The 19,852-nt window shown below is 37.5% G+C and overlaps 1 protein-coding gene across 1 annotated transcript; it reads right to left on the minus strand.

Moving 5' to 3' along the window:
• Window positions 1–449: 449 nt before the first annotated feature.
• On the minus strand, window positions 450–13,562 carry LOC150083546 (uncharacterized). The gene is made up of 3 exons (XM_090377352.1): window positions 13,468–13,562; window positions 3,281–3,438; window positions 450–832 (listed from the first exon to the last, which is right to left on the minus strand). The coding sequence occupies exons 1-3, from the start codon at window positions 13,532–13,534 to the stop codon at window positions 650–652; spliced, it is 408 nt and encodes a 135-aa protein (XP_090233478.1). The 5' UTR covers window positions 13,535–13,562; the 3' UTR covers window positions 450–649.
• Between the last annotated feature and the right edge of the window lie 6,290 nt (window positions 13,563–19,852).

The raw sequence follows: 19,852 nt of genomic DNA on the forward strand, positions 1-19,852 counted from the left end.
AACAACCATAAACTGCTAAAAATTCGCAATAGTTCGTTTAGTAATTGTGGAGCTGTATTTTGTTTGTCATTTGATTTTTTTTTATTCCTCGTAGTTATGAATTAATTTATAGTGATTCATTCGGATTAATGATTATAATTTTTATATGTTCAATTTTAGGTAAGAAGTGAGAAACGGAATGTAAGAAAAACCTGATGCAAATTTTCTGTTGAAATCAAATTGCTGCTGCAATCATCTGAACAATTTCTGGGATTCATCTAATTTATTTCAGGTATGAATAGTATACAGTCAGCAATAAAGCTTGATGTAAATATTAAATGATACAATGTTTATCGGAAAAGATTAACTTTGGGTAATAGGAAGGAGATTTTTATTTTATCAATTTTTATTAATTTTGTCGCTTTTATTCTTGTGATTATTCAACTTGTCAGAAAGAATCGGAGGGCAGATAAAGTAATAAGAATAACAATTTCGCTTAATGTAGCAATAATAATTGTACATTAAGCGAAACATCAACAAAAATTAAATTCGAACTGTATAATTATGCATTTTGTACTCGAGCCAGGGTATATGAAATAACTGATAGTAAAAGAAAGAGGTCGCCAAGCCTTGTTAAGCTGTTACCCATAGTTAATCTTTTCCCAATATTCTATGCTCGCCACTTCTTTTTATCGAGTAGTTCCTCCACGCCACATGCGGGATTGTCTGGACAACAAAATGTGCACTCTTGCCTGGCTATTCCGTAACCCTTATCGACACAATGACGCTGACAACTTTTGGTACATCTACGATCGACACTCAGTAATACTCCCCCAACTTTAATTATAAGTGCCTATAAAGAAAAAAAAATATATATATAGATTATCATCTTTCCTGATATATACACTCTTGTGCAAAAGTTAAGGAAGTTACATTTTTATAAAACTCGTTGCTCGATTTCAGTAAAAGGTTTGGCCAATATATGCGTACACTAACTGAAACGTATCCCGACAACCTCTTATCCTTCCCCCCTCACCCGAATATGGGACAGTGAACTGTCATCAAAGGTTCAGAAATATTTATGAACGTAACTGCGTTTACGTATAAGTAAACAGATCAGCGAAATATGGTAGACGGGTCGAGGCATTAAACTGAATAATTCTGAACTGGAAACTTATCATAGCAGTTGTGGCTGACGTAATTACTAAATGGAAACGTCATAGCGCTGCTATAGACAGGGTTGGACTTAAACTTGTTGTGGCCCTAAGTTATAACATGTATGAGACCTTTCTCTCTTGCACTTCACCTGTGACAATATTAAAAAAGGATTCAAGATGGAGCGAGGCCCCTTGTACAGTAATCAGAGGCCCTAATCTGTAGCTTGTTTAGCTTATATGTAAATCCGGTCCTAGCTATAGAGAAATGTTCGAGTAGACAGTAGAAATTAACAGAAAGAGACTGGAGTGGTATGTAGATCCCGTCAGTCCTTTGAATACTGTCAAACAGGAGTCCATGATGGCCACAGGATCTGTTGCAGCACACAAACCAAACATAACTGGATGGGTTGTGCACCGGACAAGCACGCAATGCATGCATCGACTCGTCTGGTACACACCCAATCGTAATTGGTCCTTGGAACATTGGAAAGCTGTTTTGGGAGGGTAGTTATAAAGTGCATTGCTTTCCGATATGGGGTGACCATGTTTGGGTTCTGCGAATGCCCACAGAACGTGATTTATCAGAGTGTGCCGTCCCAACTGTAAAGGTTGGTAGAGGTATAGTCTCCATCTGAGGTTGTATCTGATAGTTTGGGCTTGGATGACTGACCATTGCCAAGAAATTAGAAAAGAAGTCACGAAAAGAATTAAGAATCAGGCCATGAAAAGAGGAAATTAAAAGAAAAAAATGATTAGAAATTGTTGCTGAAACAGCAAAGCATCCCACTCTTAATTAATTTTTTTTTTTAAATCTAAAAATGTAGATGAATCATCTACACCCAGTTGTATTTTCGTAGCTAAAGAAAAAGAAACCAATAAGACAGATATTCAAGCCCAAAATAAGGAACCAGAAAAAAAACTTTAATGTAATAGAACGTAAGAAAGAATGTAATGAATACGAAGAAAATACCGAATATAATAATACAAGAAAAGATTCAGAGGAAAGTAAAACAAAATCGTAATTATGTGGTGTCAAGTTTATTGCACCGAATCCTAATTCATCACAAACTGAAAATTGATGTTTTTATCATATCGCCCCGTACAACCGCACCAAAAAAGATTTAAAAATAAAAAAATTTCCTTTAAGTGAAATTTTAAATTGTAATTTCGACATATGCCCAATAATGATAAAATACCAAGACAATGTGGTTATCGTATGTATTCTGATTATTTAAAAAACGTATTTTGTAGTGTATGTATGCTGTATAACTATTCCCAGCGAACGAATTTTGTGACTGGTTTCTATAACTTTAAAGTAATTTACGATATGGTAAAGGATCACGAAAATTCTAATGGACATGAAACTGCTGTGAATTCTTATTTTTGGGCCGAAAAACAAACAGAAGATTTCATTAATAAAATTTCGAGGAGCTAAAGCAAAATTAAGACTGTTATAATTTACTTTATTGAGAAAGAAGGAATAAGTTATATAGGAAAGAATGAATGCGCTTATCTTATTTCTAAGTTTTACTTTATCGTTGGGCCTCTTATCTTCAGTCCGACCCTGGGCTTGGACCATTGGTTATTCCTGTAGAATGGATGTGGTAGATGGACATCCTAGACAATTCCGTTCTTCCTACTGTGGCAGCAGTACGGAGGAAGACAGTGCACCATGTCATAATGCAAAGTCTGTAGTAACTTGTTTTGAAGACATGGGCGTACTCAAATTTTAATTAGCCTATCTATAATTCCGACCTAAATCCCACTGAACATCTTTGGGATGAAGTGGAACGTTGGCTTCGGGCCATGCCAAACACGTCCACAATGAGTAGTTGAATCCACGGGAATGTTGAGGAGGAATAGAACAAAATTCTGCAATCCTGTTACCAAAAATTCATTGAGTATACCTACGAGTGTGTAATTAAGACCAAATGAGGGCCAACACACTATTAAATATTTTGTATAAAGGCCTAGAATAATTTAGTTCATCTTGAAAAGAAGGTCTTGTGCAGTTATAAGAAGATGGAAGAAAAAATATTAATTTAAATTATCCAGTGAAGACAGACATACGTAAATAAAGTTAAAATTTATTTAAAAAACGAAACTGCTTTCTGAAAATGAGATACACTGGCTGAATTCACTACCTGACAATATTTGGAGTTTTTACTGCATATGGCTAAATCATCTTCTTCGGTTGGAAATAGACACGAGTCAGAGACGTTGAATCCTCCGTTGCTAAAATCAGCATTGCATGAATAACATCTCACTTTGTCTTTGTGTTTGTCTTCTCGCCTTAAAGCATCTGGAATAAAAAAAATGGATATAAAAATAGTACGAGTAAATAAGATGATGTTCTGTGTGTAATGAATATTATAAGTGCAGTAATGACCACAGAGAAATCTGTGGTTATTACTGTACTTAACTGTATCACTTAAATGATTTCTACAATATCAAAGGAGATGTCGAGATTCCTTACACCACTGTTTTCTAACACGATCATGCAGCTTAGTGCAGACAAAAGCATACACGCGCCACATTGTGAAGAGATCCTGTAAGGGAGTGTCCAATTTGGCCTTCAGTGCTATTGTTTTCCTATCTCTTATAAAAATTAACAAAATTATCCGTTGTTACAATAAACCCAACGGATAATCCTGTTCTTGGCGAATTTAAACTCTACTAAATTCATAGCGATGCTGATTTACAAGAATCTGTAACACTCCTCCCAAATCCATCATATTCTGTCAAGTCCTAGTCACGTTGATCGTGAGATTCCTTTTTTGATTCCAAATTCTGATTCAACTCTTATCAGACAGTTGCTCGTGGGTGAAGCGGCATCTTTATGTTCGTAAATGTCCAACGACTAAAATAACTATTATCTACTCTGTGGTATTTTATGCTGTCAAGATTTGAGTATCCACAGCACAGTTAAGCGACTTATAAAACTGAGTTTACTAAAAGCTCAAATAAATATAGGAATATGCAAATAAAATACAAATTACGGAGTAAATCTAAGTATACATCGTGAGAACCATAAATTACTAATAAAATATTCAGCTTCTTTTGAGTGAACCGCCCTCTTCATTTTGCATTCTTACACGCATGCAACATCCGAAACATCTGTTGCCACTAAGTATACTCCAGGCTCACTATAGCTGTTGGTGCGCCACAAAATTCAAACAAGCAAGTAAACGTCGTCTTAAAACGCTGTTATTAAGTGTGCGAGGACTTCGACATTTTCTGAATTATGCAACGTACAAGCAGTCGCGACCCCATGTTATTGTTACCCCTTGGAAGCGGCTTTTCTGTACTGATTTTAGGCATATCAGGTAAACCAACCTCTTGAGTAGTCTACGATTACGGCATACCTGACAGAAGGGTGCTTTTTGGCACATACCACAATCATTACATAATGTTCGAAAGAGTTTTTTTAATATAACCTGGAAACTATCGGTTGACTCTTTGAATGACCTCATACTAGGGACACAATGGTAGCTTTATTGGGTAAACCTAATTTATTCATTTATTTAATAGCGAGTAGTTCCCCTTCAGCCCTCCAAACAGTACGGATTCGGCTTGGTATGGACTCGGTGAAGTGGTTGAAGGATGCCATAGGCATGTTGGCCCATCCCGACTATTTCTCCTCATTTGTTGCAAATTTGATGGTTATGAATCTTTATTCCGAAGAGCTCGTTCCACCTCATCCCCACGGGTGCTCATTTTGATTGATCTGGTGACCTGAGAGGCTACCACAGTAGGCTTAATTCATTTATTCTCGTGTCCCTGGAAACAGTTTCGACAATTCTGACCTCGTGACATGGCGCATTATCCTATTGGAAGAACCCATTCACAGACTAATACGCTGCAGCCGTGAATAGATGCGCCTGGTCGGAAACAATTTGCATATATCCTGTTGTTTTCCATATATTGTTCTATTGGTATCAAGGAGTCCATTACGCACCACGAAAATGTTCCTCACATCGCCACAACCAGCCTACATTGTTGACACCTGAAAGAATTGGTAAGAGTGGAAATTCTTTTGGTTGTCGGCTGCAATACGCTGTCAGTGACAAGGTACAACGAGTTAAGCGTTCTGAAGTCTCTTGTGGCTACCATTATTCTGTTGGGTTGTTATTTGACTGACCGTAGCCTTTCTGTTACCCTGTACAAGTCTTATCAGCTTCCGGTAATCTCAGCGAGCTGTTTCCAACTACAGGATCGCCGTTAGTTAGATGTTATGTGGTTATTGTGCCAATCTCGATACAGCTGAGACCCACTTGTACGTGTCAACCCCAGCAGGATTGCAGTTCCCGAGATACTCAGACTGTCACTTTTGAAATATTTGATCTTTCCCATTCTCGCACACATGCGAAGTGTTGCAATAAAGTTCACGGACCGGTGCTGTTGTGATCATGTTCGATGAGACTGAAAATAAACGGAAGTGGTATGTTGCAGTTCAAACTTGCTCCAACACAAGTGGTACAAAGATTGTCCAGAAGGCTGAAATGTTGCAAGTAACAACCTGTTTCGTTAGTAACGTTTATGTTCCGTGTCACGATTTTCCGTTGCAAAATCGTGACAGATTTTGCAACAGAAATATTTAAAAAAAAACTGTTTTATGGTAAAACGTTAAGACGTACCAGTGTGTTTTATTGGTCTAAGCGGTACAAAGACTAATGTGAGAATGTTTGAGATAACCCGAGAAGAGGACGTCCGTCCAGTCTCTCCTCACAGGTGGCAAGAGCGTTGTTTTATCCTCGGAATGACGGCTGAGTCATGAGTTGGAGATGAATAAGAGACGATTCGTCAATTTTTGCATGACGACTTAGGGAAAAAGGATCTGCAAAATGTGTGCCTCACAGCCTCATGATGAGCAAAAGCAATACAGGCTCCTTACACCCTGAAGTCGGTTCCTGCGAGACCGAATCCTGTTAAGTGTCACGCACGCGTCGCTTTGAATTGAGAGATCTCTACGCCCAGTTTTATATCAAACGAAGCTTCCCCCCGATTGGTCCCGTATTTTAATAATTTTGTATATCTGGGCGTAACTAATCCGCTTGCTGATTTGCGTCCACTTCCGATCATTCCTTCTGGGTGCTACAATTTCAGTGTCACATACGTAATACCATCACTTTAATGGCTTGTTATTGCCTCTCTGTTCACAGAAAAACTGTTTCTTATCTGATTTTTTTTTTTTTTTTTTTTTTTTCCGTTTTGTTTCTCACGTTCATTGTAGAGGGTTCTTCCCGTCTATGCTTGAAAAAATAATAAAATTAAATAAATTATGATTACATCTTAAGGAATTTTGCATTCTAATAATTGTTAGCAATGATGATAAATTACATCTCATTTATGAAAAATTTTTCTGATTGTATTGAGGCCACTTTATTATGAATTCATGCTGACATGGTTTTTACTATCACCATACGAAAATTCGTAATGAAACTACTATGCAGTTGTTGAAATTTTAGATGCGCTACGCTGAGTTATTGATCTCGAGAATCCAACTCGGTTAGATTAATCTTCGGCACTGAGACACGTACAAACTAAGTTCCATCCCACGGGAATGCTCCACCCTTCATAAACGTCGTGCGAAGGTCGCTATTTGTCACAAGCTCATCTAACATTCGTAGTTAGATATTTTATAAATGTAAAGGCGAACGGCTAAAACTTTTTTAAAAAATTGCTTAAATGTTATAAAATTAATTTATTATGCTTAGTATTTATACAGAGAAAATGAGAATTTTTTTTAGTTTATCAATTTTATCAACTAATTTCAGATTTTTCTATAAACTGGGTATTTTATGCTCGTGTAATTCAATACCACCTAAACGTCGTTGAATTCAAAATTCATGACTGTTGAAAGATTTTGCTTGATTAAGAAAACACCAGTGAACAGAACCGATATCATTAGAGAAAATAGTTCAGAATTCATTCCTCACTTTAAACAACCAGTATCAGCGTTCGCTGTAGTAGATGGTCATCGCATGTAGTACAGTTCGCAACCGTTTGTTTGAAGCTGAGTTGCGCTTTCGAATCCTATTGAACCGTTTGCTTCTCACTCCTACTCATCATCGTGAACATCTTCAGTGGTGTCGTTCGCCGTCATTTGGAGGTTGGAATGGCATTCACTAACAGTGGCAAAAAGAGAAGACTTAATAAGTGCTTGAGAGATCATCAGATCTGTCCCCAGTCGAACATGTCTGGGAAATTATTGGAAGGCGCCTGATCACAAATTCGATAATTGCACTTTCGACCGCTCAGCTGAGAGTTCGGGGAACCCCAAGATGACATCCAGCATTTCTTTGAACTAATTCACGCCACAGTCGGTGCTTTTAGAGAACGTGAGGACCATACCCGATATTAATTTTCAACCACAAACATTTTTGATTGATACCTCAAATAAAATTTATTGTAATCATTTGAAAATGTAACATGTAACAATTTATTGCTGTAATCCCGCTTAACATTATCGCCAAGTTTGATCAAAACGTGCCCTTCTTTCGCCGTGTTCTCCTTTAAATTTGCTGTGTTTCCAGTATGAGGGATACTAAACTGTCGATATTTCAACACTAAAGTAAATTTAGAGTGGTCTTCAAGACATCTGATCTATAAAACAGTTAATATGCACACGTTATCAAAAGTTCGGCTGTATATGTACATAAGAAAACTAAATTTGCTATTAAGTTTCTTTTCGCTGCCTATACTATAACTTTCTACAATTCATGTACATCGTATCCCGTATCGTATTTTAATTTAAATTACTAAAAACCATTTTTTTTTGTTAGAGGAACACTGCGCATGGTGTATCTCCTGCTCTAATTTCAAGGCGATCTGTTGACAACTAACTCGTGTGTAACCAACTGAGAAGTACCAATTATTAAAATAATCCAGTTTAAACAATGAATTTCTAACGCCCCCTGTCAACCAGTTCACCACACCGCTTTTCCTTTAATAAAAAAAAGCGCCTTTAATTTTCTATACTCTCAGCAATATAATCATCCTGATTCTTCAAGTATGAAATATGTTGACAGGCAGCATAAATTATTTAAATAGCGGGGGCGAATGTAACAGTAGTTTGGCGTATGCATTATCTGGACTTGGTTTTCTACAGTTATTGATTTTAATTAGAGATGACTCTCCTACGGCCATTCCCGATAATAACAGCACTTCTTTTCTCAGTAATTACAGGAAATCTCATTTCCCAAACTCGTTGGACACTCTTGACTTTTTAACCGGTGGAATATTCTGCGGTTTACCCAATTTGGTAATTCCAATAATAAGTTATTCCTCTCAAAATTTTTGGTTTCGAATAGTTTAATACCTTGCGCATTTTCTGGTAGCATTGGCAGCGAATTATTGATTAGAATGTGAAATATGAATTATTTAATTTGTGTAAAATAAATAATATTACGTAAAATGAAATTCTACTTTTTATGAACGATAGCTTTGTAACAAAAATATATTTTTCTATGTGTGGTAAGGCAAAAAAAAAAAAAAAAATGGAGGTAAGTCACGTAGTCAGATTTATGCTTTGAGCACCGACGGAAGCGAACGCATTGGGATGAAACCACTGGAATCATCCAGTTATGTACCATCAATGCAGCCCGCTGAACGTGTGGAGATGCTTTCGTGGTATTCTCTGGTCCCACTGAGTACCGTGAACGCCAGAACATATTTGAACGTGTTGCGGATTAAGTATATAAATTTATGAAAGAGTAGCTTGAGGAAGACTTCAAGCATTTTCCCTGGACACCTGAATCCTTGGACCTCAATTCCATTGGGCACTTGTGAGATTAGCTGGAAAGGCTTGTTAACACTTCTTCCCGCCTCACTCCAGGAATTGAGGGTGTATTTATTACATGAATGGTCCAGTATTTCTCATGTCACTTCAACGCTTTGATTCCATACCACGTCATGTCAGCATTGATTCGACATACTGCCAAATCACTACGCAGTATTAGCTGTGGTCCTAAAAAAAAAAAAAACAGTAGCCAGGTAGTATCCCCCAAATTAGGTAAACCGGCTTTTTGATCCTAATAAGCATCCACATTGATAACTTTCGTAGCTTTCAGCATGTTAAGATTGCCTGAAAACTACAGAAACTTTACCGACGACCCTTTTTTAAAGGAATTTATGCTACCTTCGTCAGCATATGTCTAGGCGCTCTGTCGCGTGTCCTTATGTTCTGTGAGGTATGTGGTTCGAACCTGAAAGCGTTTCGATTGTCCGGTCTAACTCGCCTGTCTCTGGTCTGAAGCTTAGGAATTCTGCAGAAACTGGATACTTAGTTACTAAAGATGACGGTTTCGTATATAGTAATAACTGTTTCACAAACGATATATCGACTATATCCGAACTAATAAGGGAATTGGAAGATAACGTCACCCACGTGTTATGGTTCAGTTAGTCACCAATAACTAAGGATGAGGCATCAGTATATCGCGTCTGTAATCATTTACTTCGGTCGATTTGCTGGACAAAAAAACGAGTTTCCAAGAGTTGAGACGATGCACCCCCCCCTCTACCTGGAGAATAACTCAGCCACTTTGTAAAAAAAAAACGCCCATAAATCCCTTGTATAATTGACTGGATTTGAATTCGGGCCATTTTCCCTCTGTGGGAAGACAGTGATTAAAGTCACTATGCTACCGCGGCAGCGTCATCCACATGTGCTTATGAATACAATATAGTATACAGCAGTATACTTTATATAACTTGAAATATGATGATACATATCTACATTGTGCTTCCAAAGCATGATAAATGTGGGACCAGGTAAAATCTTTCAAATATTGTTTTTCCTAGGGAATACAGAAAAGTTTGCGATCTTTGTCAAATATTATCCTCTTAATAAATCAAACTGCTACCCTTAAGCGGCTTGCTGTCAGCTCGCAGCAAAAACTACAGCAACTTTGTGATACTATTGCTGAAAACAATACCCGGGTTGCATTGCTAGGACCAGAAGAGCCGGTGGCAAAGTTTCATTGATGGGCCCTCCCTTTCGGCGAATAGAAAATTAGACGTAGAGGGAATAAAGCCCCTAGCATTTTGCCACCACATTGTTACACCATTTATATCAGTGGCTTTTTAAATCCATGATTCAAAAAGAAAATATGGAATGTTACCAGTTGAAATTACATCTTTAAATTGTTTAGTTTTAGGAAAATCGGAAACTAAACCATATTGTTCGGTGTACGTTGTCTGTAAATTGCGTGTGTTCTGAAGTCGATTTTCTGTTTGCTAGACGAAAAACCCGAGTTTCCGTGAGAAAAACCATGCTACCCTCGGCTGAGACCGACTAACTCAGCCACGTTGTGAAAAACAGTTCAATTCCTTCCGTCATCAACGGGACTAGAACTCTGGTCTTTTCCACCCGGCGTGGGAATGGCTGTGGTCCTACGAACTATGCTATCCAAGAGGGCACATCTTTAAGAGTTGAACTGAAACAGTGTTTCATGTAATGTAGAGGACCTTTTTATATCGTTCATGTGGCTTTTCGTGTACCAGTATGTTCACCACTTGATTTACGTGTGTTGTGTAGATTGAAAACCTGGACAGACTCGCCTTCATAAAACTTTCTCCTTCCATTTAATTTGCTAAGTGAACTGAAGGCACAGACCCACTGCACTTGGTTATGATGCAATCAGGTATGAAATTTATCGTGCAGTATAAAGGGGCGGAAGACACTTGATGTCACGTCAATTATTTTTATGGCTTTTCCATGTAGGAAAAGGGACATAATTTTCCCCTCTGTATAAGAAGATGGTGAGACATATGGAATAGGCTGTCTTAGGCCGCACTTGGAAAAACAGTTTCTAGAGAGGATTCAGAGTAACGCAGCCAAATTGGTGAAGGTGCTAATCGAAGCTCGTATAAATAACAGCTATTGTACACCTCTATCAGGTCCATCCCCAAAGATTTCTCGTTGCTAATCTTTGCAAACAGTACCTAATAAAATATTTTGTGATGAGGGAGAGGATAAATGAGGGAGGTATATTTTCACTGATAGGAAAGTTGACACATTCGTAGCTAAGAGCCACGAATATAAAAACTTAGGGAGTAACAGAAGGCTGGGACTCAGTTTACCACGGGCAACGTGTATGTAGATGGCTGGAATGAATTGCAAGCCAAGTGGCCGAGGTGGTGAAATTTGGCCGAAAGTTTGGTAAAATACAGGGTGTAATCGGGTAGTCGCGTTTTGGCAGCGGGGAAGTGAGAGTTTGTGTGTGTCACATTTTATTTATTTTTTTATGACGTATGCAGAAAACGTCCATTGCTTGCATCATTTAGCCATTCTAATGCCAAATATTGTTGCGGAGGACGCATGCTAGTTGTTTCACCGCATTCCAATGGACTCAGTGAAATTAAGCACTATACCATGAATCTTAATACACTTAGAAGCCGATACTGAGAAGGCTTGGAGTTCAATCGTAACTGATTTTGCGAAAGAATTAAATGGATATGCTCTATAACTACTTGTTTCTGGTGATCACGATGACAAACATTAAAAGTTCTTATGGGGAATTAGTATCAGAGGCAAAAATATGTGTCGCTGCAGTACAAAATGCAATGCAAAACTTGACGCTGGTCCGCACAGACTACTGTTTTTGGAAACTTTCCCTCTGACAATTTAATGATTTTTCCCTTTGTAGGAGTTGGAGAGATCTAAATTCGAACCAATCGTTGGAGGAATTTCTTAAGGTAACGTCTCCTCAATGGAGCGAGGTTATTAGCCGATCTAAAGCCGAGGGAGTTTCCCTTGATTTATTCCGGGCTTTTTTTCTTTTTTAATCCTGAACAAATGCAACTCTTCCTTTGAACACGCTTAGAATAGATAACTATACGACACAGGCACAGAAAGCAACAGGAAACCATCACATTAGAAACCTGTCAATTTTTCTAAGACAAAACTTGGACATTTTCACCAGGATCCTCTGAAGTATGTATAAGAATTAAGTTGTAGAGAATTTAAAGCAACGCATAATGCAGTAATTTTCCAAGGTATCGTCATATCAATTGCACTTCCATCGTGGATCACGTCCCTTTAGTATTTTTACTAAAGCTTCTTTAGCGCGAAACTAGCCTGTTTTTTTTTTTTTTTTTTCTCTTCTCTTTTTTGAAAGAGAAAAAAGGATAATGCTTTGAATAAACTGAACTCTTTCTTGGATGTTGTTTCTTTCAATAAGTTTGATCTTAAAATTACTTTAGTTAAACTTTCTTGTCAACATGGTGTTAAAATTATCTGCACGACTTTGGAAAGGTTTCCTTTTATACACGCGAGAGAGAAATTGCGATGTGAATAACGTGATCCACATTCTAATGCACTTTAACGTTAAAATGAAAGCACTAAGAACTGGAAACTTTGAAGTTGAATTTATCAGCAACAAAATCTGTTGCTTCTTTTGCAAGAGAGACTTTCGCATGCACGAACCAGTGACAAACATTCATTACTACCTTCTATACACACATTCACATGTTATTTATTTTTTCGTATCAACGTGTTCGATGAATACTGATACAAAACACGCCAGAGAATTAAAGATACGGTTGGTTGAGTATTTCTTGCCTCTCCTTCAAAAATTTTTGAAATGTTGATCGGCTAACAACAGACTCGATTGAGAAAATACCTTTATGAATTCCTCCAGCCTTCGACATTAGTTTGAATCTTAAACAGCTGAGTTAAGGAGGAACCACATGCAAATATGCTTGAAAGATTGAATGAATCTTCGATGTCTGAAATTATTTTTAGCTTGTTTCCCTTTCTCAAGATATGAAATGTATTTAAATGAAATCCAGCAAAGCAGAATAATGACCTACATAGTTACACAATTTTATTGAATTGATGTTTTGCAACTCAAATTTTTCCATCCCGAAAAATATACAACCAGATCGTACAACAGATCATGAGTCAACATGCTGATGCATCATAACCTTGTTATGAACATATCTTTAAAGTGTACTCTATAAGAACGTATTAATACTTTTCGAAAGTGCGAGATGAAATTCTTTAAATTTTAGCTAAGTGGCTTAAAGTCCTCCATTAATCCAAAAATTTAATAAACAATCTAAAATTTGATTTCATTAATCTCTAACCTAATAATTATTTAAAATAAACTAGCTGCACTTATTTTAATATAAAGAAATTAAGTAACAAAAATATTGACTGAAGAATTGCTTAAAGTTTTGTAATAAACTTTGCTGATTTTCTACATTCTAACAAGTTCGCATGCGGCCATTTTAATATAAACTTGCTGAAGACAAAGTAATTCGGGAGTATCTACTAATATTATCCAGAATAATGTTAAATGTATTTAAAATGAAAATAACTTACATGTACTGCACCATATAAAGAAAAGCAGGGATACGAAAGTCGGGAAGTTTCTTAACATTCTGCACATTCCGGACGATGCCAGAAAAATGTGAACGGAAATGGCTTGAACAAAGAGTAACAACGTTCTATAAGTTACAGCACCGCATTTGTAATTCTAGGTTCAGCATATCGTTACTTACAGGCGAAAATGGGTGTGGTCACGTGTAGGAGCTGAGTAAAGACCACAAAGGCGTAGCCATTGCTTTAAAAACAGTGCGCGCGATCGATTAATGTATAGCTTTTTGTTTTTTTTTCTTCTTGTACTTAAGTATTTCCACCAGAATGAAAAAATGGGGAGAAAACAAAGTAACTCCATGCCTTCGATAGAATACAGAAAAATGGATTTGTCAACAACAGTACTAAGAAGCAAGGGCGCATGCTTCTTAGTACTTTTTGCTTCTTGGTTCTATTAGTTTCGGAGATTTCTGCAAAAGTGAATATATTGACTGTTCTGCTTATTATGTTGAATTGTGTGTTTTAAAGGTTAGTTTTACTATTTTTCATTGTCAAAATCCGGAGTTTGCTGGTGGGGGAATTATTTTTATGACGACTTGCTAACTCAGTACTAGTGAAGAAGCTCTAGAAAAAGTTTCCGGTTGTTTCATTTAGTTCGGCTTTGTGTGTAGAAAGTTTTATGAACAGTATTGTCCACGATGCCGAAGTGTTGAAAACCAACAACCGGTATCCGATGGGATTTAGGTGTTGGCTGTGTGTTAGGCTGAGGCCTCAGTGTATTGTCTGTAATTACGTGTATTCTTCAGTAGGTTTGCTGTACTGGTTTCTTGTTCGCTATATTGCACGAGAAATCGGAGTTTCCGAGAGAAAAAGCCATGCATCCAAGGCTCGGATTGGACTGGAGTGCTCCAAAACACCATTCCATTTCGTTATACACATCGGTAGTATTGTGTACGTACTTTGATTATTCAAAGAGATTTTATTAACCAATGTTCCAGTTCGTAAAATTTTCCATTTCGAAACCGTTTCATCGTCTGATACCGACTAACTCAGCCACGTTGTTAAAAGAAAGCTGAAGTTTCTCTAGTCAATAACGGGATTTGAACTCTGGTCTGAGCCATGTAATATTCATCTATAATAATTATTCAAATCTTTAGTTTAGTAATAAATAGTTTTGGAAGGGTCGACTGAATTTGAGAATGCGTGTTATAACTGTTGAGAACTATTAGTTCTACAACGCATGTGCAAAGTAATCACTTTACTAGTTACCCGTTTAAGTAGAATTAGCAATCATTTTGCCTCTTGCGCTGTGCTGTTAATATGGAATAATTTGAAGGTGTAATAATATTATGAATTGTAATCTGTAAATTACCTTAAATCATGTTTTATTTTATTAATTAAATAGTGCCCATCCTTCGAAGTTGATATGCATTTAACTTCAATGCTACAGCCCCTTCTTGCCTCTTACCGGTAGGCCGTGTTGGTGCACTTTGCTCTTGTTTAAAGCAACAGCGCCTGATTTCAATTCTTGGGTACAAGCGGTCATTTTTTGTAATTAATGTCCAGGATGATCAGATTTTCAGGGATGAAAAATGGGATAAAATGAAAGATTAAAATTTGGATAAAACGTCCTCGGAAGAATTAAAATAGGGACATTTCCTGGACCCATCTATAAAAACCAGAATGATTGTAATTTTTATTGTCCAACCTTTGCTGGACATTGCAATATTAGCAAAGCTAATATTGTTTCGTGAAACTGAAGATCTGTAATTTTATTTTTAGTTTAAATAGTATTATGAATAGTTGACTGCAGGAACACATTTTTTGGATTAGGAAAATTCCTGATCCAGAAAATTTTCATCTTTTATATAAGAAAAACCATTATAGGAACAAAAAAAAATCGAAATACGTTATACATTAAAAATATTAATTAATTCTATTTATAACTACTGTATTAACTATATATCACACCTCTCTAAAGTCTTCTGAGTATGGAAAAGGCCTGGGTTCGAATAACTAAACTGAAGCAGCTATGGCCGTTTGGTCAACATCCCAGGCTATTTCTGTATCAATTAATTTTTTAGTTAATTCCTCATCTTGGAATAGTAGTTTGATATGAGGTTCCACAAAAATTCCCTCTTATCTCGGCCTCACTGATTCGAGAAAACTTTTGCCTCAAATAGGAGAATCCTCCTCTTTGCCCATCGCTTTCAAAAATATTTTTATCAAACCTAGCTTGATGTGCAGTGTAGGTAACTAGATTTTTGACTTATTCACCAAAGGAGGAGGATGTGTTACATTTTTCTGGCCTGGTGTAGTTTCTGAACGGTCTGTGTTTTTTTTTTTTTTTTTTTTTCCTGTAGTGGCAATTCTTCGCTCGGCTGTCCCACTCGCATAAAAAGCAGCAGTATTTGGTGTATTCACCTTGCAACCCAATCAGCAAAGCTACCACTTTTAGGTCGGCACAGCTATTCCATTTGTATTCTTGATAGCATATTTTTTGCAAATGAACCTGTAGGTTCTCGTACAGTTTCCTTCATGTGAACTGCATTGGCCAATGGTATATATGGATACTTATTTCCATTATGTAACTCTTTCATTAATTCCTGTTATTTGAATTTCATTGTTATTTAAATCAATGATTGCATTGCGGCACCGAGATTTATACAATAAACCAAATGTATTGGTTTATTACAAATACAATACACCATCCATGCAGCCATAGGTCATTATGTTAGATTGCCTCTTCCTATAAAAAGACACCTTGATACCCTTTTCAGGAAGATTCTACTACTGAGGTTATGATCCTAGTAATTGAGCCTGGGTTTTGGAGAGGTCCAGATCTCTGATCAAACCATTCAATACTGCCTGAGTGATTGTATGCGGCTTTTCAGTATAAAGAGTCGAAAAGTCTATCTGTACTCGTTCTGGATGCTGCATCCTCTGAATACTCCTTTTCCGATCTTGAATCAGAGTCCAGTACATAAGTTTCTGATGATTTTGGCACTAGCATTGTATCATCGTGAGGAACCGGCCTTAAGTAGAAGGTATGTTGGGATACTCTACTTTATGCTTGGATTTCCCATAAAAAACCAGAAATATTGCAAAAGTAACAATCGTTTATGTGGTCTCTGTGTTCCCGCCATATCACCGGAACAGCAAAAGGCATCGATTTATGACTTCTTCTAAGCCAGCCTGTTAATATCCTTGAACATAAGCTGCAGGTAATCTTTGGAGCCCATACTTTATCTTGATCCCCGCCCTTACATCCAAAATAGAATTCATAGGCTTTTCTCACAAGTTGATAGTGGCTTCCGCAATTTTAATACCACTTCTCTGCAAATGTAGCAAAAGCTATCATGTTTATTTCGGCAAGAACGCGACATATTTCATGTCCTGTTGAGGTACGCGTACATAAGAACACAATTAAGAAATTGTAGATTTTTATTTCTAAGTAGTTAAGCACAGTTCACGATTTACACTAATGCACACAACACTCTTACAAACACGAATTCACTAAAACACTTGTTCACCACTCGCTCTCTGAAACACTTTTTGAAATAAGAAAATGCTTGCTTGGTGCGAAAGCCTCAGGGGCGCGCCGTCCCGAGGTTGCCAAGGATGTACTGCACCCTGGCGACAAGGTTCAAGGGACTCCTGAAAACCTGAAACTTACATACACACATATGAAGAAAATGTTAAAGGGGGGGCGCCAAATTTTAATTGGCACACGGGCGCCACATACACTAGGAACTCCCCTGCGGAAGCCACTTGTATATATACCAGTAGAGAAGTTTCTAGAAGGATCACAATGTTTCTAGAGGACTCCGTCGAAAGTTCCAGAATGTTGTAAAAAGCTTCGAAATTTTCTAGAAATCTCCAGAATGTTCTATAAAAATAAATAAATAGATGGAAAAGATTAAAACTAACTACAGATCTTGGTTTTCGGTCATTAACCTACGATATTTGAAAACTGAGGGTGATGAGAATTTTTTAAGCACATATCTGAGTTTAGAACATCCAGTATTTCCTATGAGAATCTGTCGAAATTATTTCAGGGAGGAAATTGATGCCGACCAGTGTGATTTATATTTGATTGCGCAGTTTTGTTTTATTTTTCTAAATAGAAAACATCTTTCGCATCCAAATTGAGGCTATCTTTGGTTGCCAAGTGACCGTTTCCGTACTCCTGGCAGCCCTAACTTGGCAACCGACATCACTAAACCAGATAAGATAACGTTTCTTTGTCCAAACTGTTCTAAATAATTTTTACTTACAATTTTAAAACTGACAAATTTAAAGAAATTTGGAATTTTATAAAATAAGTGAAATTTAATTAGGCCACATTACGTACGAGGGTCCTTTGAAAAGTCCTATGAAAGGTTAGTGCTACAGTGTTAAGAATATCTTTGCTACTTAATGTACACAGATGAGCCAAAACATTGACCACCTACCTAATATGATGCTGTTCCTCCACGTGCAGCCAAAACAGCTCGTACCCGGCGAGGCATGGACGCTACAAGATTTCTAAATGTGTCTGTGGTATCTGGTACCAACACGTAACCAGCAGATCCTTTAACTCCTGTAAGGTCTGTGGTTGAGATGCCGCAGATCGGAATTGTTGTTCCAACACAAACCAGAGATGCTCGATGGGATTGATGTCTGGGGAATTTGGAGGGTAGGGCAATACGTGGAAGGCTTCCTCATGTTCAGCGAACCAGTCTCTAACAATCCGGGCGGAGTGGAATGGCGCATTATCCTGTTGAAAGACAGCACCGCCAGAGGGGAAGACCGTTGCCATGAAAAGGTGTACCTGGTCAGCAATAATGTTTAGATATTTATTTATTTTTTATTTATTTATTTACAAAAATACATAAACACTCTATTTACAATCATTCGAACCTGTGTAAGAAACTCCAGCAGAAAATGGAGCTTCTCTTACAAAACTGTAAAACGCAACAAAACTCTCAAGACTCAAAAGTAAAAGAAAGGTGTCTTGTGGTATCTGAAGCAGATGCACACTCTGACATTTATGTATGTAGCCTGTTTGTAGCGGCTCCAGGATCTGGGTCCATCTCGCAAATTGTCTGTCTTGACTACAGAATCTGTGTAAACAGGGCCTGAAATGTGAGCAGCCAACACTTGAGCAACCGATGCCTGATGCCCGTCCCAAGACACGTGGAGCCGGACATAATCTATCTGCGCCTCAGTAGCGTGCTAAAATTCCGCATCCACTGGAGGTAGTGCAATTCCAGTGGGTGCCAACAATTCCGTACTCAGGATGCCCAGTCCTGCATACCAGCAGAAATAAAAAAATAATAAAAAAACACACCAGTGGTTTACATCTCTGAACAACCTGAGAGATCAAAAGAATTCAAGTCCAGGTTGACTGGTAGGTGATACAGGGAACAGCTCAGCAAGAGCTTGTTGAATTATCCAGTGTGGTGATGCATCTGCATTCTTCCGCTGAAGACGTCGTTGGTGAAGATTTGCAGGGCTTGAAAGTTAGTCTCATTTTCAATTAAGGCTTTAAGATTGACTTCTGAGATGTTCTGAATCTTATTTTTAAGTGTTTATTTATTTTTATGAAAAATAAAGGCGGCACCCAGAACATAAGTTCAAATCCGCCTAACAACTCTCAACTGAATATCTTATATCTTTCATAAAATAAATAAATACAACATTGTAAAAATATATAAATTAATTAAAAAATATATAAATTAATTAAAAAAACAACGCATAAAATTTACACTAGCAAGTCATCCATATCTTAAATAATTGTGGCTGTTAAGAACTCTAACATCAAAAACAGACAAACTCTAAGTATTGTCCAGGTCTTCTTGGTAAAACGAATCTTATTGTCCAATTTTATCTTCAGACTTGGTTGATTTGGGGCAGAACCGCGTTCGTCCCCAGAATAAGCCTCTTCCTTCGAGCAAAAACTTCTTTTGCAAAGGCCTGGAGTGCTGCAAGATTACTTTCTATTTGAATTAGCTGTTTCACTGCAGTTGAGGAGAATCCCTGGACGTTATTCCTCAGCTTTTCTCTGGATTCATTATATATAGCACAGTCGAAGAGTATGTGGGACCAGTTCTCCTTTGCTCCACAGAAACAAAGCTGTGACTCTGAAAGTCTAAATTGAAACAATTTCTCATTGAGGGCCCCATGTCCTGTGACTAAATAGGAGGTTTCCATCGTGAGAGTAAACCATTTCGTAACAGATTTTACCATTGCAAAGGTAACATCCGGTATGAAGTTTTTCGTGAATAGTACCTTGTTGATTGTGTCCCATCGCGTCTGCCATATATGAACTAGCTCATTATAGCAGCGCAGCTTCTCTCTTTTCACGTCCGTGTCTAAGTTCAGGTGGATGCCTAGGATTGCTGCAGGA

Source organism: Mastigoproctus giganteus, chromosome 7, assembly GCF_048544385.1.
Source record: "Mastigoproctus giganteus isolate SK-2022 chromosome 7, ASM4854438v1, whole genome shotgun sequence".
In the NCBI taxonomy this organism is placed as follows: Eukaryota; Metazoa; Arthropoda; class Arachnida; order Uropygi; family Thelyphonidae; genus Mastigoproctus; species Mastigoproctus giganteus.

Bases quoted from the DNA above. Each gene is read 5' to 3' on its own strand.
- LOC150083546 (XM_090377352.1), bottom strand. From the start codon at position 13,534: ATGTGCAGAATGTTAAGAAACTTCCCGACTTTCGTATCCCTGCTTTTC. The intron at 3,439-13,467 runs GTAAGTTATTTT...TTTTTATTCCAG, and splicing joins CTTTATATGGTGCAGTACAT to ATGCTTTAAGGCGAGAAGAC. The intron at 833-3,280 runs GTAGTGAATTCA...TTTTCTTTATAG, and splicing joins AAAACTCCAAATATTGTCAG to GCACTTATAATTAAAGTTGG.